We start from the raw sequence: 24,351 nt of genomic DNA, 5'->3' as shown, positions 1-24,351 counted from the left end.
TTGTTCTGTGGTGTACCGCCTCCCATGTGTGGTGTATCTCCCAATTTCCACTGAGCAGATATGCAGAGCTTCTGTTTTCCGGACGCCGGAGCTGTGCTGCAAAAGATTCTACAAAGATAAGCCCGTTTGGGACAGGAAATGGTGCAGTGGCCAAAAGAACAGAAGTTGTTCTGGTAGCTGGAGAGGTGCCAGGGCACTTCTCAAGCACTGCCGAGGTGCCCTTGAGCAAGACACTGCTCCCTTCATTGTAAAGCGACTTTGAGTTCCCAGAAAAGCGCGATATAAAATTGATGTATAATAATAATAAATTATCTGATTTATTTTCAAAATAAAATACTCAGTGTTCAAGGCAAATTGTAATTACCGATCCGCTTGCTCCTTCAGGGTGGCGGGGGTCTGCTGGTGCGTATCTCCAGCTTTCTTCAGGCGCTGGGCTGGGAGACACCCTGAACATGGCGGCAGTGGATCGTATTTTACATAAATATATCACCTATCTGTGGTTGAATTACAATTACCTCCAAAAAAGCGGAAAATCTACAGGGCAAGAACGAGTCGATTTCCTTCTACTCCTCTCGAAGGACACACTGTGACCTGTTTGTATGGCTCTGTGGTTCTCTTTGTATTGACGACAACTTGTTATATCGTGTGAATTAGCTAGATCTCCTCAGGCCTTGCTGCAACAGATATTAAGATGATTAAAGAAAATATTACCCCCCTCCGTGTGGTTCCCCTGTTGTCTTTGAGTCTGTCTCCAGCATGTGGTACTCATTTCGGATGGTGACATTTTCCAACATTTTGGCACTGGTGACCAAGATGAAGCCATCTTTTTCATCTGACGTCCTTCCTTGTAGGCTCTTTCAAAAAGTGTTTGAGGTAATTGGCCCTGGGGTTACCAAAATGGTTAACCTCTGTCTACTTCTTCGACACTGTTGACCACCAGGTCCTGCTGAGAAGGTTGAGAGATCAAGTAGGACTGTCAGGGTCACTTCTGCAGTGGTTCACATGTTATTTATCTGGGCGATTAGCTTTAGTGTGACAGCAAACCAAATAAGGTCCGAGTCAGTGGATTTGTTGTGTGGAGTCCCTCGAGGCTCCGTTTTGGGTCCTGTCTTGTTTTTGTTGTATTTGACTCCCTTGGGAACGATTGTCCAATGGTTCAGTGATGTTTCTTACCACCTATTCGCTGATGATATCCAGCTTTACTGCTCCTTTAAGTCACCTGAGATGCAGAAGCTAACCTCTCTACTACATTGTTTAGTGGAAATAAAACAATGGTTAAGTGAAATCTTAAGACCTTATTATTTGTTAAAACTTTTAATTAGCTACTCTTGGGCTGCTATGATTCTATGTTGTCATGGCCTTTGTGTATACCGTTTTTGCTTTTAAACTGTTTTGAAGCACTTTGTGGCTTTATGTCTGTGAAAGGTGCTATAGAAATAAATGTTACTTACATCACAGACGGTGGGGATTGCGGGTACTCAGTGGATTAGTTAAGTATCCAGTAGGTATGTGAATCTCAATCACTGACAATTCGATACGCACCTCGATACACTACCAGTGGTTCGATACATTAGCAATACATTGAATCCCCTTGCAATAGGATTCAGCCGTTCCGGATTTGATGGTGATTCAATTCTACACAATGCGATACTTGCGATTTTGAGCAACAGGAACAGAGGATTTATTAAATTCCTTATAAGCAGCAAATTTAACCAAGTGCACATTTTGCTTATAATCTCTACCTAGTACCATGTATCACTTTATGCATAGTACTTCTTTTTGGCCTCTTAAAAAGGACAAAAAAAAAAAAAAAAAAAACAGTCTTTTTCACAAGTAGCATAGGGATTTGGAACCAGATTCAACATAAGGAACAGCAATGGATTCCTTCACATTTGGAGCCTGTTTCATCACACTGTCACAACTTAAACAGTGAGACAACATCACTCAATGAGTGACTTAAAGTGACACTTTCAATAGTACAGTAGTTTCAGTAAATGTGTGACCAGTTCCAGATCTGATTTTGATAATAGATGCCTCACTTTAGAAATATTGCTCAGGTGGTAAAAACAGTTTTTAGTCAATTGACGACAGTGTCCCTCCAAAGACATGGACTGATCAAAAACAACCCCAAGGTTTCTGAGGCAGGTTTTAACAGATGAGCCCAGATCACCAAGGGAGTTTTTAATCAGAGGAATCTTTTTAATCAGGAGCGATGATCAAAGTTTCTGTTTAATCTGGAGATAATTTGATGACAACCAGTTTTTGATACAGGATATACAATCTAACAACTCAGATAAAAAGTGAAACTCTGAGTCATTAAAGGAGCAGTACAACTGGATATCATCAGCATAAAAATGATAAGACAGTTTTAAAACCACGGATCAACCGACCAAGAGGCATCAGGTACAATAAAAAAAAAAAAAATACAGCAATGGTCGCTTATTTGCAAGTCTTCAATTCCGAGATGGTCAATCTTTAAACCAAAAGAAAATACCAAATCTAAAGTATGACCTTGAATGGGAGGACTTTCTATTAACAAACGACTCCCTGGAAGTGTCACTATCCTTACTCTGGGAAACCGGCAAGGCTGTCACCAGAGGGAAAGATTGTATCATACTCTTCTTACAAGAAAAAACAGGAACAGATAGCAGAAAAAACGATTGAAGAAAAAATAAAAAACTTACGGAAGAATATGCAGCTAACCCGTCTGAACTTTTATGGAAAAAACTCCAAAATACAAAACTTAATCTGGACATAATTTCATCTAAAAAAAACTGATTTTATTTTGTAGCAATTATGGTACAAAAACTTTGACTTTTTCATAGCGGCAATTTCTGATAATTCAGGTGAAACTTTAAACTTAACTCAGGATATTAAGGTTTTTCATGATTATTATCAGAACCTATACTCAAACTTAAACCCTGACCCTGAAGATATTAAAACCTTCCTCAATAACTTAAACCTACCACAGCTCACCATAGATCAGAAAACCACCTGGTGAGTCTATCACCATTAACCTTACAAGAACTACAAAATGCTTTGGATAGCATGTCAACAGGCAAAGCACCCGGTCCAGGTGGGTTCCCGGTTGAATTCTTAAAACATTTCTGTTTGTGACAGAGATTAAAAATAAAGGTTACGTAGGAGGACACATGAATGCAGCGAACATTACATTTTTTACTTAAACCAGACAAAAACCCCATGTTACCCTCAAGCTACAGTCCCATCTCACTTATCAACACTTCCAGGTTCGAAAAATAGCTCAGTCAATTATATACCAAGACCAGACAGGATTTATTAAAAATAGACACTCCAAAGACAATGTTAGAAGACTGTTTAATTTGATTAACATGGCACAGAAATCTAAAAAGAAAACAATAATCTTGTCACTCGACGCAGAAAAAGCATTCGATAGAGTTAACTGGTCATTCCTCCTTGCAGTCCTTGGCAAATTTGGCTTTGGAGAATCATTCATACAATGGATCTCCACCCTGTACACTAAACCTAAGGCCTCAGTAACCACAAACAAAATAACATCCCAAAGCTTCACACTGCAGAGGGGAACCAGACAAGGTTGCCCACTCTCACCTTTGTTTTTTGCAATATTTGTTGAACCTCTCGCAGCAGCTGTTGGTCAGAATACTGTTATTAAAGGAATCCACTCATCCATTTCAGAACATAAAATTAATCTTTATGCGGACGATATTTTACTATATTTGGAAGAACCCCAATCCTCATTAGAAGAAGTATTTAAACTAATAAACAGCTTCTCTAAATTATCAGACTATTCCATTAACTGGTCAAAATCATCAATCCTTCCATTAACAAAAAATTCATGGAACCCGGCAAGCCAAAACCCACAATACCCCTCCCCCACGAATACAATTAAATATCTAGGCTTAAATATATCACCAAACTTAAATGAATTAATTAAACTGAACCAAGATCCGCTGTTGGATAAAGTCACAGAAGATCTGCGGAGATGGAACAATCGCCCCATCTCACTCCTTGGCAGAATAGCCTCAGTTAAAATGAAAATCTTACCTAAAAAAAAACTGTTTTCTATGATCCCACTAAAACCACCAATGTAATGGTTCAAAAGATTAGATTCTGCAATGACAAAAATCTATGCTAGGAATAAAAAACCCAAAATAAGCCTTTCAACCCTTCAAAAAAAAAAAAAAAAAAAAAAATTATTATTACTTAGCAAACCAAATAGAATACCACAACACCTGGCTAGAAATAGAACAGCTAGACTGCAAACATATTAAACTCTCTGATCTCCCTTTTATCACTGCGCCCCTCAAATGTCATAACTGCTTTAAAAACCCACTGACTGCCTCCACCCCAACTGCGTGGTGGAAAGCCCTGGACATTACGATTGTTCAATTAAAAACTAGCATGCCGTCTCCAATCTGGCACAACCTCGACTTTAGAAACAGAAAAACTTTATCTAAAAACATGGGAAGAGAGCAGAATTATCCATCTCCAAGACCTCTTCAAAAATGATAAGCTCAGGACATATAACAATCTAACCCAAACATTCAATATAAATAAAAGTAATTTTCTTCAGGACTTACAACTAACAGAGACAATTAAGAAAAATACGGCAATAGATCTAATCACCTTGCAACCTCCAGAACTGGCCATATATATGAAAAAAAATTTCAACAAAATCAAAAAAAACAACTATACGGAGCACTCTTGAACACCAACTCTAACCACTTACTAATTGCTAAATGGGAAACTGAACTCTCAATCACCACGAACATCAATTTCTGGACAGAAATTTGTTGTAATACTTTTAAGATGACTAAAAACACAAATCTTCAGCAAATTCAATACAAGGTACTCCACAGATCCCACATTACCCAACAAAAAAATGCATAAAATGGGCTTTTCCCCAACAGACATCTGCTCTCAGTGCACCCAGGGAACAGGTGATTCATATTTACATGCAGTATGGCTTTGTTCACCAGTTCTGGTTTCTAATCACTGAAAAACTGCCCTCCATTATGGACTGCAGGATTCCTCTATCTCCAAATCTGTTTGTTAGGAGACCTGACTATGCTTGATCTTCCAGCAAAACAATCGCAATCCACCCTTGCTGCACTCGCCATAGCAAAAAAAAAAAAAACAATATTAGTGAATTGGAAAGATAAAAAATTTTTTAAGCATAAACCAATGGCGAAATCTCTTCATAGAATTTATTTCCTTGGAAAAGATGTCTGCTCTCAGAAAAACTAAAATGCCCTGCTTTGAGGAGTGTTGGACTCCTTTTCTAATTGCATTAAATCTTGATTTTTCATTCTTAGCCAGATAATCTAGCCTGCAAGCGACTGCCAGCACCACTCTTTACTAACACACTGATCTAACTGTAGTCCTGGACCTCCATGGCCTTGACCAGGGTGGCTAGGGTGGGTTGCTGGGGGGTTTTGGGTGCCTCTGCGCGGACATGCATCCCTTTCGGGTGCTCTTGTGGTCCCTGGGCAGTTTGGTGATGCTCTCCTGCCCCCTTCGTGCACATCTGGGTATCCTTTGGGGCTGGGGGCCTGCGTATTTCTCTGCCACTCTTTCCTCTTGCTCTCTGTCCCCCTTGTCTTGTCCTCCCCCTCTCCTCCGCCTTCGCTCTGTGCCTCCAGTCAGCCCGGGATGCTGGTGGGGGGGTGGCTGTGGCCTCCGCTTGGGGGGCGGGCATTGCTGCAACAGGTGGGGTTGCTTGGGGGTTGGCTCGTCTGGGGGCCTGGAGTGGTGGGGTGTTCCTGTGGGTTGCTCTGCCGGTCTGGGCACCTTGGCCTGGTTTTCTGGGGCGCACCTTCCCTAAGGGTGCTGCTGCCCCCCCCCGGGGGCTCACTTGGGGGACTGCAGGTGCCAGCTTGTGTAGCTTTGGGGGGAAGGGAAGAGTGAGCTGTGGGGCCTCCCCTGGGTCGTGCTGGGTGGGTGTGGCTCCTGTCGTGGCGGATCCGCGTCGGGGGTGGTTGGTCTGCTGGCTGGGGGCACCGTGTCTTTGGGTTCGGCGTCTCGGCTCATGCTCCCCCGCCGTTTGCCCGGGGACTGGCCGCGGTTCAGTGTGGCACTGCACCGCCTTGGGCGCGGCGGGTGGCGTCTTGTGTCGGCGCGTAGATGATTGAGGGTGGCCTCCGTGGGTGGGGGGGCTCTGCTGGCAGCATTGGTGTGGGGTCGCGGTGGCCCTGCTTGGGCGGTTGGTGGTGTCCTCTCTCGTCGGGAGGGCCGGGGCCGCCTCCCTGTGGAGGGTGCAATACCGTGGTGTCATGCAGGCCTGTGCTGGCCCTGGTGTCGGCGCTGGCCTCCCTCCTTCTCAGCAGCCGGCTGCAGGTAGATGTGGCTGGTGCCTGGCTTCGCCTGGGGGGGGGGGGGGTTGGGTGTCCCACCGTGTTCTGTGGGGCCGGCGTGGTTCGGAGGTGCCGCGGGGGGTCTCCGGCTGTGCTGCTTGGCACGTCCCTGGGGCCCACAGTGCCGTGTGCCCGTCTGCGCCATCTACCCTCTCCGGTGGCCCGTCAGACTCATACCAGACAGTCCTCCTACATGGACACTTCACATCACCCACTTGTTGCACCACACTCACATACTCACCCCTTGGGGGGCTGGATGGTGGGGCTAGGGGTGGAGGGAGCCGCCGCCGCCTGTGCTACTAAATAGTGGGTGGGGGCCCGGCCCCGCTGTTGATGGCTGGGCCGCTGTGTAGAGTACAAATACATCAAGATCATCTGGGGGGCGTGGAGGGGTGTTGCTGGGGCGTGGGGGTGCCCCTTCCCTACTGTTGGGGCTTGATGTTTGTCTCATCTCCTGGTTGTCTTGGGGGTGTGCCTCGCGGTGTGTGGGTCCGGCGCAGCCTGCCCCGCCGTGGTGGGCGCTGTGGGGGGTGCTGGCGTTTAGGCCAGGGTTGGGACGGGGTTGCTTGGCGCTCTTTCCTGGAAGGTGGCTCTAGCTGCTTAGGTGGTTGAGGTCGGTATCGGCCGCTTGGTAGGTCGGTCCTGCTATCTGCGCCTTTGGCTGGGGGCTGCTGCTCCGCACCAGCTGTGTGCCGTTGGGGTGATTCTCTCCCGTGGTGGCTTGCGCTGTCCGGTGGGGGGGGCTCATCCCGCATCAAGGAAAGGTGATCTGGTGCGCTTGGGGGTTGGCGGGGCGACTTGCAGCGCCCCCTTGGTACCCTAGGCAGCTATGGGCGTGGTCGTCGTCCCTGGGGGTGCTGCTCTCGGTGCTGCTTCCGTTCCGAGTCCTTCTGGCCTGGAGCCCGGCGCCCGCTGGCTGTCCATTCGGCGCGGCTCTAGCCGTCTGCTGGGCGTGGGCCTTGGCTCCTCTGCTGGGCCCTCCCCTCAGGGGGTTGGAGGTTGGGGTCGGGATGCGCTGGGTGCTCAGCTGCCTGGGGCTTCCTCGGATGTGGCTGTTTCTTGGCCTGGGATCTCGGGGGCGTCTGGGGGGGATCCTCGGCACTGGGCGGGTGGCCTGGGGCTCCTTGACCTCCATTCTTTCTGCTGTCTTGGCTGCATCTGCGGGCCCGTGGCAGTTCCTGGGTTTGCGGTAGCGGTTTTTGCAAATGTACTGGCACGCCTTGGGATGTGGGCTAAAACTCATACTAGGCTTAACCTTAGACATGTTAATCCCAAATACCTGCTTTAAGTATTACCACTCACTCTTTCCCCCTGTCCACAACCACCACCATTATAGCTAAGCTTCACACTTGTCACCATACTGGGTTGATTACACAACATAAATACAATATAATCTCGAACTTCACATCTCACACTCACTGTAAAATAATCTATTCTTCCCCACCCTTTCTATTTCCTACCTTGAGTCTCTCCTTCCTGCTCCCTTTCCCCTCCCCCTAGATGTAACACTGCTCTCCCTTTTAATATCCTCCCTATAATAAAAAGGTTTCTTACCCTTCCTTAGGGAGGGCTGGTGATGGTCACAATTAAGCAATACAATATATCACTTTATTTTATAGCATGTGCAGACAAGTCTTTAAAAAAAAAAAAAAAAAAAAAGTATTACCTTTAATGTGTGTTGGACCTGACATATGTTGCAAGTGAAAAGAGTCCGTAAGAGACATCAGCTCAGCTGCCATAGGACAGGAGGAGTTATCAACATGCAGATTAAAATCAACAAGGATTAATACACTCTACAGCTTAACAATAGATGTCAGTCAGAGAATTCATCTAGGAATAAACGAGCAGGACCAGGAGGTCGGTCGATTAAAACACATTAAAAAGAGTGTTCATTTCCAAACTTACACGTCTGGAGCTTGAAGGTGTTGAACGTGTTCATGTCCAACAGTCTGCAGCTGAAAGCGTCCCGGTATACAAGCGCTAATCCTCCTCCACGTCGTGTAAGCCGTGGCGTTCCAAACACGGAGCCGTCGGGAGGGCACAGCTCATTAAGATGAATGTACTCATCCTCCCGTTGCCAAGTTTCCGTAATATACATCAGATCCAACCCGCGGGACATGAAAAAGGTCCTTCAGGAGGTGAGATTTGTTGGCTAGCGATCTAGCATTCTGCAAGCCGAGGTGTAGAGTCACTTCCTCGTCGGCCTGTGGAGAGCTGCATCCCCAGCATCACGATGCACGAGCAGCGCTTCGAGCGGCAGATGACGCAAGCCGGAAACCAGACGCACGGGAGCCATGGACTAAACCGTAATCAATGTGATAACTGGCATCCACGATCTGACCTCACGCACGCCTTTATTCTCAACAGGATTCCACCACGTTTACCCCGTTTTTTGACACGGTTCCTCCGGAGGACAGGTGAGCGCAGCAGATAGTCAGGTACTGACGCCAAGTGAGGAGGAAGTCTGGATGTTTGAGTTGAAGCTCAGACGTACCTCATGTGAACGATTAAGATTAATAAGTGCCTGATGGTCGTAAACTATCAGCGCAGTGATGTTTTGGCACAGAAAACTGATCAGTGCGGCTACAAACAAAAGTTCCAGCTGAGCGGGCAGACGGCAGCCGGTACATGCTGGCGCCATCTTGGATGTACCGATTGAAAGCACTCAACATTAGATGCGTGAACGCAAACTTGGTACATATAACTAAAGCCGCACCCTCAACCAGAGCGAGGCGTCGCCAGAGAGCTAATTTGCATACCTGGAAGTACACTCCACCTGTTTTAAGGTGAGCACGAGTGACTTTTTACACTGATGAAATTTGGGACGACTGATGAGTTTGGGACAATACACTTCAATTACTATTATGTTGGGTTTCTGACTTCTGAGACATTTGTGAAATAGTATAAAAAGCAGTATGATATGGGACCTTTAAATACTTTTTAATCCAGATTCTTATATTAGTAACACTGATTTTAATAAGCTCAGACTCACCAACTCACTGGCCATAATCAGCACACCTGCCAGGTAATCCTCTACATCCAGATGAAAGCCTTTCTCACGCACCACCTCAACTACAGTGTGAAACGAGTACAGTGATCAGCTTCAGTAAAAATCAATTAAACTTTACCACATTACTTTGTACTTACTGTCAAGTATCTGAGCCACCTCTTCCCGGGTAACCAGAGTTTCACTCTCAAGATAGACAACAAAGGCAGCAAGGAAAGTCAAACGCTGCAGGACAAACCGCCAGTGTTCATGAAACCTGGAATCAGAGAGGCCAAGATTACTGACAGTGCTTTACAGATCTTAAAATTCCAAGCATTTGACTTGCATTTACCCCTTAAAAAATTATGTGCAAACAATAATTTTGTTGTGCATTGTGAAAAGATAAATACCAAACATGCATATCATTTCCCCTAACTTATCCAACATGGCAAATCTAAAGAAAAATGTATTTATTTTTTGCTTGACTGGGACAGAGCCATTGGGCTCGGTTCAATTGTGAGCGCATTGTTGATTTGACCAGGCCAGCCGTGGTGTAGTAATCCAGAGCGCATTTGTCTATGGGGAGAGATATGTCTAAAAAATATTTACAAAAATCCACAATTTTCACACCATTTTCAGATGCATTTTTCATATCCACAAATACATTCACAATTTTCACAGGTTTTTCAGATCTACAACTTACACGTGTTTTATGTGTAAATCTTCAATTGTGCTTGTGAATTGTGTAGTGCATTTGTGGATCGGCCAGATTGTGAACTATGAATGAACACATGAAAATCTGAAAAATAAATGTGAAAATTGAGGACATATTTGTTAATATTTTTTTGAGCCAAATCTCTTCATATTTTTGTCAACGAAGGCAGTGGTTCCAGCCTCAACTAGTAGGCTCCACTCAGCAAGGGCTGAGTGGAGTGAGGAGCAAGATGTGCGTCTGCAATTTCTCTTTTATACTAGACATTACTGGAGGACGCAGTAGTAATCCAACATTAGGGACTTAAAGCAAGGGCAGATTTTGCAACTGCCACAGCACCCAGAAATGGATCTCTCCTGAAGCCGGTGCTGTAGCCATCAAATCAATAGTTATCTTTAAGTAAATTGCTACTGCTGAGCACGTTACAAAGGGGCGGGTATATAAAGATGTAACCTGTCTCAATCCTGTCAAAGGCTATGTTCAGACAACAGGTCTTAACGCACAATTCTGTTTGTTTTTGGGAAAAAAAAGACAGTTTTTGTTTTGCTCATATTACACATAAAATACAACTTCTGTCAGTTAGAGTCTGAACCGAATGCGGCTCTGAAGTAACCTACATGCAAGCACGCAGGCATCTCAACGTGGTAAATTTGATTAATTATCAGCTCTCACTCTCCTTCCACTGTACACTTTCCATTCTGTTCTCCACCATGGATGTTTTTTTCCCTGCTGCATCTCCTGGGACGCAAAATTGTTTATCCTATTTCAATGATATAAAGGTTGGAAAAATGCAACCCAACCATTCAGACAGCAGTCACATTGCAAAATATCAGACAGAGATCTGATATACAGTGGCTTGCAAAAATATTCACCCCCTTAGCAATTTTTCATGTGCCACAACCTAGAAGTTTATGCAAAACAATACGCACAGGGGGAGGGGTTGGACCGCCCGCAGGAGGTTCATTCCCTAAGGGTTAAAGCGGGTTGGTAGACAGGAGGGGTTGTGTGTACCTCTAGGGCCCATTAAAATCATCTTTATTTTTTTCCAAATTCTGTTTACCATTGATTTTTTTTTTTATTCTGGATTTTTTAAAGAAATATTTTATTAATTTTTTCAGAAAATATTAGTTTTCAACATGGATTATTCTGACTGGTCCTTTTTAATTATTTATATGTCATAAAGATGTATGAGAGCAGCATTAATGTCACCCACTTTCCCTTCTGGGATCAATGATTTATTGAATCTGAGCTGGTTTATTGATTAAGTTCTCCTGATGACATCATTCCAGACCGTAATGATTAAACAAAAATAAATTGACACAAGGATGCATCAGTTATTTTACCACTAGTGGCCAGAATATTTTCCAATATTAGAAGCTATCAAGTGATCATTAATCTACAGTCCCTGGCATTGGTGATCTCGTCCACAATAACATCCAACTTTTTCCCACAGGTCTTCTGAAGCACTAATGAGACGTGCCACTCAAACACTGAGCAGGTGAAGCTGAAGGGACCACTGCTCACTGTTTGCATCTGTTACGACTGTGGCCGTAATGGGAGTTTTGTATTCTGTTTGTATCTTGTATTCTGTTTTTGGAGGAGAGTGAGTGCTCTGTCGTCGTGTGAATCTTTGTCTCTTTTTGTCCACTGTGAGTGAGTGCTGTGAGTGGATCTTTGTGTTCCAGGTGGTGCTGTCTGATTGGAGGAGACAAGCTGCAGTGATTGGTCCTCCACCTATAAAAGGCAGCATGCAGCTGACTTCAAGAGGAACCTCTGACAGCAGAACACCTCGTTCTCCCCAGCCTCCAAAGACTGAGACCTTTGACTGTAGTTATGACTTTGTTCAGTTTCTCTGCCTTTGTTATTTCTGTCAGTGATTTTGTGGAGCTTTAGAAAAGTGAGTGCAAGACTGCCTCCTGAGTTTTGATCCCACTTTTTGTTCTTTATTGCTTTGTAAAATACTTTTGAAACACCTATAAATTATAAATATCCCTTATGTTTGTTTAATCATTTATTTGGGGACTGGGGACAAATACCTTCCTGTGTAGTATGGTGTGTACCTACCTCCTAGATGGGTGCATAACAGCAGCGCTTCACGAAAAACGGGCAGAGCTTCAGAGACACAAAGTTACGCAGAAACTGGTGACCTCTATTTTGGAGCAATGATTTTTTGGCAGTTTAGACGTTGTTTTGGGTGGCCACTTTGACATGTTTAGCTCACGATGCGGGGGGGAGGGGGGGGGGGGGGATGCACAAAAGAAACATTTCTCTATAACAAACATCCTTCGAGCCATCAAGGCTAGTGAGGCAAACAAACTCAATAAACTGGTGAGGTAGTCCCACTCTGTGGTTGGTCTGGACCAGGGGCCCTCATGTACAAAAGGTACGTACTCCCAAAAACGTGCGTACGTCAAAATCCTGATGTTCAGAAACTGGAGTGAGCGTGGAAATATGCAGTCTCATGTCAAGTCCTGAGGTGGTATACGTATGTTTCTATTTAGTAATGCTTTAAATTCTAAGGATTTTTGTGGGATACAGTTTTGTTTTTTTAATCTGCCTAATGTGAGTCAGCCACATGTTGATCACTACCTTTAGTACCAAAGCGTTTTACACTGAGTCACATTTACCTGTTACACATTCCTACAGCCTGTTTGATGCTCAGATGGAGGACAGCTAGACAAATATTAACCCTGATGTATGCTCACCATTAACCTTACAAGAACTAAAAAATGCATTAAATAGCATGTTGACAGGCAAAGCACCCGGTCCAGATGGGTTCCCTGCTGAATTCCTAAACGGGTGATTCTTATGAAATTTTTGTTTCATTGAGTTACATGAAATTTAAAAAAAAAACAAAACAAAAATAAACATTTCTTTTTTTAGGCATCATTAACAAGGTCTTAAGTGTTTGTGGGCATTAATTAGCACCTTTTAGAACATATTTTCCAAAAGTAGTAAAAAAAAAATATCTCATACCGCAATGGTCTCAAAACGTCAAGATATGTGATTTAGACTGATTTCTCATTACCGCATCACCTTCCACAATCGGCAACCTAAAAGTTGTTATTTCAATGAAACCTTTAGATATTTTCAAAATGATTTGACAAACTTGAAATTCATAAAGTAGGGATGTAGCGATTCACTCACTCAATTCCCGATACGATTCACGATACCGAGTTCACGATATGATTCTCTCACAATTTATTTTACAAAATGGGACCGTATACAAATGACTGAAAATTATTCCTTTATTTTTTTGAGGAGAAAAAATATACTGTACATTTTCCTTCTATATTTCATTGTCAAAAGAATCCCTTGATAAACTATTCAAAACAATGCAATTTAACTAAAAATAAATCAATAAATCTTGAATGAAATAAATAAAGGAATAATACAAATGAAGAAGAAGCCTATTAATTTAAATTCTGGTTCTATAGTAAACAATGCAAAACTACATAAGTTCTTTTTCTTTTTAAAAGTGCAACTGAAAATGTATTTTGTGCCTTAACAATTGGACTTAAAAAAAAAAAAACAGTCTGCACTGTATTTAGGTCAGGTATTTGTTTGGACCAGCAGAGGGTGCTGATACCCCAGTGGTCGGTTGGCATGCAACTAATCTAGCAGTGAAGAGATGCTATGCTAGCAGATGGAGCTAATAGAAAAACGTGACTTTTACAGATATTCATGTAATATTACAGATATTCTTTCGATGCTAAAGGGGTAAGGAATAACTACACTTTTGGACGAGAAAAAAAAAAAAAAAGTACTGCGATTAAATTTTCAAAGTATCGATGTCAACCGTGATACCTAAGAATCGATTTTTAACTGCCTTACGATTAATCGTTACATCCCTAGCATAAAGTATATATTATGCACACACATTTTAAAGCTCCTACTAGATTTCTATTAATTAAATTGACATTAAATCAACACCTGTGGCGGTAATGATACATGGGTTTTGGTAATGAGGTTCAAAATTTTTGTGATAAATAAATATACTATATATAGTAAATACTAAGACTGATGTATGGTCAAAAATATTTCATAGTTGAACAGAGTCGATACTGATATAATCAATTACATGACATACATGGACAAAATACATTAGACACAAAAATACAGCATTAGAACATATGCTATAAAGATTTTTTTTTTTTTTTTTTTTTCACCTTGTTTGCACATGCTGTTGAAGGTTAACACTACAAGAAGTGCAATCTTTTAACAGCAATGCATATTTTATTATTGCAATTAAATAAATTAATTTATTTCATTGCATAATTGTGACCATCACCAGCCCTCCCTAGGGAAGGGTAAATACTTTATTAAAGGGAGGATGTAAAAGAGAGAGGGCAGTGTTACACCAGGGTGAGGGGGGTGGGGGGGTGGGGGGGGGGGGAGTTAACAGGGAGGAGGGATACAAGATAGGAAAACGAATGGGTGGGGAATAATCAATAAGTTTCAAGTGATGTGATGTGAAATTGTGGTTGTGTATATTGTGCTTATTGTTGTGTTATCAAGCCAGTCTGGTGACCAGTGTGCGGCTTAGGAATAATGGTGGTGGCTGTGAGCAGAGGAGGAAGTGAGTGGAAGTTACATAAAACAGGTATTTGGGAACAACGTGTCTATGGTTGAGCCCAGTATGAGTGTTATCCCACAGCCCGAGGCCAGTGCGTCCATGACAAATGTGATTCCAAGAGCCGCTACTGCAAAACCCATGAGCCGCCCCCGGGCCCGAAGAAGCAGTCGGGCCAGCAGAAAGAGCGAGAGATCTAGGGGCCCCCGGCGACCACCCCACGGCCAAGCAGCCCCCCGAACGCCCCCAAGGTCCCAAGCCGAGAGGCTGCCATTGCCCCCCCCATACACACCCGAAAAGCCCCCAAGGAGCCAAGGACCCAGCGCACCACGCCACCGACTCCAACCCCCAGTCCCCCCGCCGGTCCCCAGGCACCCCAACCTAGCCCCCCCGGGCGCCCCAGATGCTGATACCGCCCGCGCCACGAGCTTCAGTTCTTTAAAGCCAGGGCCCCCTCCAGAGGCCAAGCCAGACCGCCCCGCCGGGATGTGGCCCCCTAATCTAACCCCGACACTCTGCCTCACGGGGGACTGCCCAAGCAGGGGCCGCACCAGAAGGTATGCAAGGGCGCGGCACGCGCCACCCGCCCCAGAAGACCCCCGCCAGGACCGGCCCGGCCAGCCGGCCAAGCACCCCGGGCCCCAGGAGCACCCCCAGGGACCAGGACCCCCCAAGGGCAAGCCCCCGGGCCAAGCCCCCCGGGACGCGCCCCCCACCCCAGCCCAGGTCCCGACCACAGCCCAGCAGGACCGCACAGCCCCAGACGGCACAAGGCCAGCAGCCCAGGGCCCGCCGCCCCCCGGACAGCGCAAGCCACGGGGCAGCGCCCCCCGCCGGCCCGCGAGCAACCAGCGACCCCCACCGCGGGGACGGAGGCACCCCAACGGCACACATCCAGTGCGGGACAGCAGCCCCCAGCCAAAGATGCCCCGGACCCACCCACCAGTCCGCAGATGGCAGGACATACCCACCAGGCGGCCGAAAGCAACCTCAACCATCGGAACAGCTAACGCCGCCCCCCCAGTAAACAGCATCATCCCGAGGCGCCAAACAACCCTGCCCCAACCCCGGTGAGGACACCAGCACCCCCCCAGCACACCCACCCCCCAAACCGGCGAGGCAGGCCGCCCCGGGCCCGCACACCGCGGGGCCCGCCCCCAAGGCCACCAGGAGACAAAGCAAGCACCAAGCCACACCCAAGGGGGAGAGGCACCCCCGCGCCCCACCCGGCCGACACAGCCCGGAAAGACCCCGCAAGGAGAGACCCCGGCAAAGCCCCCCCGAGACCCACCGCCACGCCCGACCGCACCATCTTGATGTGCTTTTACTCTATGCAGTGGCCCAGCCACCAACAGAGGGGCCAGGCCCCCACCGGAGAGGCCCAAATATGTGTACCAACTTACCACCCTGTTATGGTGCCTCTCCATTCCCCAATGGAGAGGCACTTCCCGATCCCCTGTGTGAATGTGTGTGTTTGGTGAATGTATGGGGTGTAATTAAAAGAAGGGGGATGGAGGGGAGCGGTGCTCCCCCTCCAGCCTCTGTGGATTTATGTGTATGTGGTGTAATAGGCCGGAGGGTGTAAATGATGATACACCCTCCGGGGGGTGACATGTTGAGATGCGATTAAAATTGGAGGGATTAGTAGGGCAACTAGAGGTGGGAGGGCCGCCCCCACGCCACTACATAGTAACACAGGTGGCGGCCCCCTCCACCCCCAGCCCCACCATAAAGATTTTTTTCTAAGTCACTGATAAGTGACTGTCCATTGTACATAAAGATTCTCAACAACATATTACTATCTACACAAATTTCTTTATTTCCTGTTACATTCTATTTACAACTTCTAATTCAACTGTTTTACATATGTATTTCGTGTACTTTGCCCAGATCTCAGGCAACACACAGAAGTGACAAGATGAGGAGGTGGCAGGTTGTGGCTCTGGGATGATAGCTTTAATGTCATTGAAGTAATACCAGACCTTTCCCCCTTCAAATCTATTAGATTGGAAGGGGGGAAATTAACTAGCATTAACCTAGTTAACCAAGCATTAACCTAGCAATAACATTAGCCTAACATTAACAATAACCTATCATTAGCATAGCTATAAAAGTGCTCAGGGGGTCAAATTTGCGATCAAATGCATGATGGTATAATAATAAAAGCAATTACGATAGGGTTTTTTTGGCTTTCGGACCCCAATACATTTTGTTAATGGAAAAATCAATTTCTGTAGTTTTCATGTTTCATTTTGTGTATATAATTGATGTTTTAAGCAGTTGCGAAATGGCCTTTTAGGGTTAGATTAAATAAATCAAGTGTGTGTTGAGCCAATTACTCTTGCTGTGACCTCTACAACCCCTAACCTCTCTATCCTTCCTTCTGTACTCTTCCAGTAGTTCTGGGTTGGTGTAAATCTCTCTAAAGTTTTTCAGCCTGGTCTTCACTAAAGCTTTCTTTCTGTCACTTGCTGACTGTCTGCAATGAAACAGGACTTTAAGGAAAATACCAAGTAGGTTTATAACATTAAAGTTAATAGTTAGGCTAGTTCAAAATGTAGTTTGTATGGTTACATTCTCATTACCGAAACACAAGTTCTCTCTACCGCAACTAGACTTAAATTGTTGCGGTAAATGAGAATGGTGGATGAGGAGCCATGTTTTGCTAACAATAGCAAAGCCACAATGACTATGCACATTTTTAGTCAATGAACAAAATTAGACAAGCAACTTAGTTTTATTTTATTTTTTTGAAAATATACTAAGATTTTTCTTATTGTAGAAAACATCGGTAATGAGAATCAATACTGTCGTAATAGCATTCCGACAACAGAATGTTTAGCTTTTAACTGGAGAAATATAAAGAGTTCTATTTACCTGGTAGCCATCTTAAATGTACTAGAAGATGCGTTGCTTCATTCAAAATCAAACTTCATTAAAATTATTTGTGTGTTTTTAAACAGTCCTTCAAAAAATGTTGCGGAGGATGAGAACATCAGTCAGACACTTACATTTTTCGTAATATTTAAATAATTAACATACGTGAATATTCAGTTAATACTTTTTCTGTCATTGAGAAACATGTAGTATAGATTACATTGTTTTTTTCCCAGAATATTTTCATTTTAATCTGTTTAAATTACAACATAACATACCTTCAGTTACAACTGGACGAGTTGCGGTAATGAGAATTTAAGCATAAAATGCAATATAATACAAAAATAATTTATTCTTATTTGGAAAGAAATCTTTGCGCAAGACTGAGAAAATTGTTGTCTTTATTATTTATTATTATTATTAAGTTATATAACTACATTTCACATTTTATATTTACAATCGTTACGTGCATGGTATTGTATTGGTTTCATGAGAATGACCCAAACACTTCTGGTCAATGCTGGCTCTGGTTTTCTTCAGAGTAGTAACAGAGATTAAAAATAAAGGCTATGTAGGAGGTCATATGAATACAGTGAACATTAAATTATTATTAAAAACAGACAAAAACCCCATGTTACCCTCAAGCTACAGTCCCATCTCACTTATCAACACTTCCAGGTTAGAGAAAGTAGCTCAGTCAATTATATACCAAGACCAAACAGGAGTTATTAAAAATACACACTTCACAATGTGAGAAGACTTTTTAATTTCAGCAACATGGCACAAAACTAAAAATAAATCAATAATTTTGTCACACGACGCAGAAAAAACATTTGTCAGAGTCAACTGGTCATTTCTCCTTGCTATCCTTGGCAAATTTGGCTTTGGAGAATCATTTATCCAATGGATCTCCACCATGTAAAATAAACCTAAAGCCTCAGTAACCACAAACAAAATAACATCCCAAAGTGACACACTGCAGAGGGGAATCAGGCAAGGCTGCCCAGTCTCACCTTTGCTTTTTGGAAACATTTGTTGAACCTCTTGCAGCAGCTGTACATCTGTTATTAAAGGAATCGTTTCATCAATCTCAGAATGCAAATTTATTCTTTATGTGGATATTTTAGTTTATTTGGAAGAACCCCAATCCTCATTAGAAGTAGTATTTGATCTAATTAACAGCTTCTCAAAACTATGAGACTATTCCATTAATTGGTCAAAATTCTCCCCTTAACCAAAAAAAAAAAAAAAAAAAAACAATCATGGAATCCTACAGGCCAAACCCACAATACAATCAATTATCTAGGCATAAGTATATCATCAAACTTAAATGAACTTATTAAAACTAAACCTCAAACCACTGTTGGATAAAGCGTCAGAAGATCTGTAAAGATGGAATAATCTCCCTATCTCACTGCTTGGCAAAATAGCTTCAGTAAAAATGAAGATGTCCCGATACAACTTTTTTACTTCCAATACCGACATTGCAGCCTTGAATATTGTCCGATATCGATCCGATATCAGCACGAATCAGATAATTTTATTACTTATTTTGTAATGTATAATGTTAGAAAAGGCTTGATCAAGTGATGTTACTCAAACAGAACAAAAGTCAACAATTTCAGTTCACTTCAGTTATCTTTTACTGTCAGTATATGGTGGGAACAACTGAGGGCGGGGACAGAAAACAAAACGTTATCGGAACACTTATATCGGAGATTTTAGATACAGTCCGATAAAATCCAATATGCGTTTTCTAGCTGGTATCGTACCGATATCAGATATCAATATCAGATTGGGACACCCCTCGTAAAAATGAAAATCTTACCTAAAATAAATAGGTAAAAATTCTGATGTTCAGAAACTGGAGTGAGCATGGAAATGTGCGGTTTTTCACGTCAAGTCCTGAGGTGGAGTATATGCGTTTCTGCAGGTACATGCTTTAAATTCTAAGGATTTATTAGGCAGACTATGAAAATAATACAATACATTCACATATGAACCTCTGAGCTGCTGTTGACCTATCATTTACACATTTTTTGTAATTTTTATATTTTTTTCTGTCTAATCTGAGTCAGCCACATGTTCACTACCTGTCAAAGCTCTGTGCACCGATCCGGTTTTTCATCGCTGTCCGTCATCCGGTAATCCACACCGGTTGCGTTTTGAGTGCGCCGCGGTGCACTCCGGTTGAACGACTGACATCACGAGACAGAACAGTTCTCACGATATTTATATAATCGTGTGAGAACGCAGTTAAATGTATGTTATAAACGCAACAATAAACAGATACACAGGTCAGTGTTCCAAACGAAGGAGAATGTTGAACTCTGGATTTGTCATAGCCACATTTTTTAACAACAGCCAACAGAAGAGATAAAACTGCACCAGTAAAACATGAACTAAATCAAAGTTGCTGCAGTTTACAGTGCAGTTACAGTATGAGAGGAATCAATATATATGTGAATTTGTTTACACATGACATTTTGGTGATGTATTTCCTTGAAATATAATCTGAAGCGTTTTATTTTGAAAAGTAACCCGATATTTTATTGCGGAGTACGTGCTTAATTTCTTGTTTAGCTTCATTTGCTCTGTGCTGATTGATGCGTCGTGCTCCGGTGTCCGTCAGAAATAGAAGCCCTGCGTATATCTGGAGGAGTGCACCGGACTACCGCATCTGGGAAGGAGCAGACATGCGCCGCAGGGGACACGGTGGAAATTAACACATAGAATAAAGTGGACACACACACACGCACGGTCTTATAGGGTGGAGGCAGGAGGGTTGGCGCTTGTAAGTGAAGTACTTTTCTCAATATGTCAGAGGCTTTAATATCAAAGCATTTTCCACTGAAGGACAACGAGACAAAACATTATGCCTGGTGTGGTCTAATAATTTTAAAATATCTTATTTCCTGTGTTACTGGCTGCAGCAACAAAGTTGTATTCTAATATTAACAGTGTTTTCCACTGAGCATTGGGAAATGGTGGTGTGTAGCAGGCGAGGTGGCAATTGCAAGCGATCGGGATTTAAACACGAGCAATCGACACCCAATGCTTGAGCGATCGCGGAGGCGTCATCCATGTTGTGAATGACATGGCTTGGTTGCATGGACGGTATTTATCTTTACTTGCACAATGTGCGACTAAATACTTTTTGCAGATTCCACATGTGGTTTCTTTTGACCAAATGTAAGTGAAATGCTCTCACTGGAGAGCCCTTCATTTCAAGAAGGAATTAAGCTATCATAATGCAAATCAAAAATACGTGAAGTGTTGCCTATTTTTGTGTCCATGAATAAATATATTTTGTGTTCCCAAATGTTTCACGTCATGAGCACTGGAGAAAATTCAGCATACAGCCCCGCTTTGTTATCCTTAGTGGAGCACACATAAAATGATGGAAAGTTAAAGCAAGGCAACAACCACATATTCACGTGACATATGTAAACTATAAATCTCTCAGTGTTTGAAACCAGCCAGACATTGTTATTGAAAGGAGAACACCGGCTCGTACCTGTAATACTGCTCCACAGGAAACTTTGTTTTAAGATCTGCAATTTGTGTCCTAACAGTGCAGAACAGTTCTCGCGCCTTTGCACATTTGCTGGGAACTTTAATAAAAAATAGAAGTAAAATTTAACAATGCAATGCAAAAAAAGAGATGAAAAAGCACACACTTAGGTGAACACTTACTTTCTTTGAATCCAGTCAGTTGGTGGACGCTTTGGAGAACTGTCAGTATTTCTCTGGCAGCCTGCTCCAAAATCTGTACCACCTTACGGAGATCCTGAATGAACAATGCAGCAAGTTGAACCTATTTGACCATGTTTTTACAAATCATAGTTTAAAATGTGAAAATGAGATATTCCTTTAAGAATTACTATATGCTATTAAAAACAGAAAGCATAATCCTTCATTCGTTTTAAGCTAGAAAAACAAAATGAACATATAAGGTGACTGAACGTCCCAGTTTTCAGAGACACATCCCGTGTCACTGTTGATTTCCCCAAAACCACTGATTTGTCCCGGTTTTACACAATCTCAGTCCAGTTTTTATGAAATGGACATCTGTTGCCAGCTTCCGCTGACAGAAAAGACCCTGAACGCAGCAGCACATTTCATCAAAAAAAAAAAAAAAAGTGTGATCTCTGTGGACTGTGAGCTATCAAATATAACAGTTTCTATAAAAGCGCTTGCAATACAAACAGATTAAAAAGTCTTCTATGCATTTGCAACTCGATGTTGATTGGCCGATGGCATTCACAATATTACTCGTTCGCTTCTTCTCATGCTTTCTCCTTCAACATGTCAAAAGGAAAAACATTTTTTTTATTTTATTTTTTAATATTCAAAAGTTTGTTAATATAAAATGTTGCTTTTTGTTCTGACCGATGGCTACTTCAAATTTGGTTCAGTTGTTGCAATAATACATTTCATCCAAAAGAAATGTAAATCACGTGACTTTTTCATTACAAATAAAAGCATATGCAAATAGTTTATTTTGAAAATCTAGCACTGATCAATATCAGAAGTAGCCTTAAACATTTTACCCCTAAAAATGGCTCCATGAGCTATATAAAAACATAAAACACTAAGTCATTTTATTTGTCAAATTAGTGATGCAATTTAGTTGGTATCAATACAACTGATGATCGACAGTACTTTTTCTGAAACTTTTCATTCTTGTCATGAATGCCGTTATTTTGTTTCTGACAGTGACAATTAACCGTTTAGGGTAATTTGTGAGCAGATTGTCTCTCTGATTTAACGCATGTGAGTAACAATTCCAATGAAATATCAACCATTATTGGGAGCAAGATACTTTAAAACTTCTAGGTTGTAACCAGCAGTGGTCAATCACCAGTTAAAACGGACACCAGGCGACGCAGTACACCGTTAGCAGATAGCTTAGCTGTGACTGAGCTGCTGTTGCAGCGGTCACTGCTTACTCTCACCTCTCTGACGTCCTGGTCGGCGCTTAGAAAGCCCTGGATGAAACTAAACATCTCCGTCACAGACATTTTCTTGCGTGAGCCAAACTACGAAACAAAGAAAAGCCGTTTGCTGACAAATCATTGACCCGTTAACGTGCTTGTCACTGTCCAATCATTTCAAACGCCCAATCCTTTTAAAGCATGCGCGTGGACTACGTAACTTCCTGTATTCGCGTGGTTTCCGGCTGTTCAAACATACTGGGACGTGATATTTGAATGTAACCGACCATACGACTTTTGTTGAATATTGTAATGGTACTGAAAATATGGATTATTATTTATGGTTTCTTTTTTAACATAATATAATTAAATGTCAAATAGACAGAAGGGTTTTTTTTTGTGGTTTTTTTAAGTTTTTTAAATTTTTTTATTATTAACAAATTAAGCTTACAGGCAGTTGCACATAGAGCGTGAAAAAAATTGAAATGAGCAGAAAAAAGAACACTACAATTTGTAACAATTGTATAAGCCAACAACATTAAGGTGCAATGGGGTCAAAAGACATAGCTATTAGATTATTATAAATCCATACAGCCTTCTTGGAGTTACATAGTTTTAAAGAGTCCTTCAGAGATATTAGTTATTTTAGAAACACAATAAAAACAGGTTTAGTGTCACCAAATTTACATTTGTGTACAAAGAATTTTGCCATAATGATAAAATTATTAACTGTAAACTGTTTTTTCTTGTTGTTCAAAATAGCTCCGAATTTAACATCATTATAAGTCAAAGACAGTATTTCTAAATTATTATATGAAACCCATAAACAAAAGCTGTCCCAGAAAATGTTTGTATATACACAAGTAAAGAACAGATGTTCTTCAGTTTCTATGTTGTTAGTACAAAAAACACAGTCATTTTCACCAATATTTAATTTTGAGTGTAAAACATCTTTACAGGGATCCATATTGTTCAAAGTTTTAAAATGCACTTCTTTAGCTTTAGGTGGAATAGGAAATTTAAGATAATTGCATCTAATATTTTTAACGTTTTGACTGGTAAATCTTTGTACTAAATTTCGTCTTCTAAAAAGGGAAGTATGCATTGGTTAGCACTGTTCTGAGAAACTTGTTACATTTCTTGTCTACAAAGGGGCAGTCCTGGACCAGTAAGGAAGGCACATGAGGGACAAGATGCGAGTATCGTAGAGAACCTTTTAGAGTGCAAATAATAGCTTGTGGTATTGCATTAATCACATCAGAAAATATTTGGATTGTACAAGCAATATTGTATTTATGCTTGAAATCATCAAAATTAAGTCAATTTCCTCTCTCATCCATTAAATGCAAAACTGACCATATTCCTTGATCATCCCAGTCTTTACAGTAAAATGACTTTTTTTAATAAGGATATACCGATTGTTCCAAATTGGCGAATTATGGGGTGTGAAATTATGTTTATATATTAATTTCCAGTACTGTAGGACTGGTTCATGGAATTTTGATATTTTTATGGGTAGTTTGGACAGTTCAAAATCACAGTGTAAAAGCAATTGAATGCCGCCTACATTGGATAATATTTTAGCAGGGAGATTAAACCAAAAAGTATTCATATGAGTCATAAAGTTTCGTAACCATCTTAGTTTTATAAGACCATTCATCGAATCAAAGTCGATAGCATTAAGACCACCTTCCTCTAAAGACTTGACAATGTCATTCTTCCTTATATAATGATGTCTATTTTTCCAGTTGAAATTGAAGTTGTTTTGATTGATTTGTTTGATAACAGTTTGTGGTATGTCCAGAGAATATGCAGGGTAAATGATTCTTGAGAGACCTTCCATTTTACAATACTGGGTTCACGATACGATTCTCTCACGATTTATTTTACAAAATGGGACTGTAGACAAATTA

General features: G+C 42.2%; 1 protein-coding gene across 1 annotated transcript in view; it reads right to left on the bottom strand.

Moving 5' to 3' along the window:
* The window catches only part of tsn (translin), a 31,052-nt gene extending 8,415 nt beyond the window's left edge, over positions 1-22,637 (bottom strand). Inside the window, exons 1-5 of the mRNA XM_028437049.1 lie at positions 22,460-22,637; positions 21,198-21,291; positions 21,019-21,115; positions 9,501-9,616; positions 9,346-9,425 (exon numbers count right to left, since the gene is read on the bottom strand). Of these exons, the coding sequence (XP_028292850.1) occupies positions 9,346-9,425; positions 9,501-9,616; positions 21,019-21,115; positions 21,198-21,291; positions 22,460-22,525 (453 nt within the window). The 5' untranslated portion in view covers positions 22,526-22,637. The remainder of the gene's footprint in view (positions 1-9,345; positions 9,426-9,500; positions 9,617-21,018; positions 21,116-21,197; positions 21,292-22,459) is intronic.
* Between the last annotated feature and the right edge of the window lie 1,714 nt (positions 22,638-24,351).

The sequence above is a fragment of the Gouania willdenowi genome, chromosome 21, assembly GCF_900634775.1.
Source record: "Gouania willdenowi chromosome 21, fGouWil2.1, whole genome shotgun sequence".
NCBI lineage: Eukaryota > Metazoa > Chordata > Actinopteri > Blenniiformes > Gobiesocidae > Gouania > Gouania willdenowi.
Note: the sequence above shows the minus strand (reverse complement) of the source record. Positions and strands in the feature narration are given on the sequence as shown.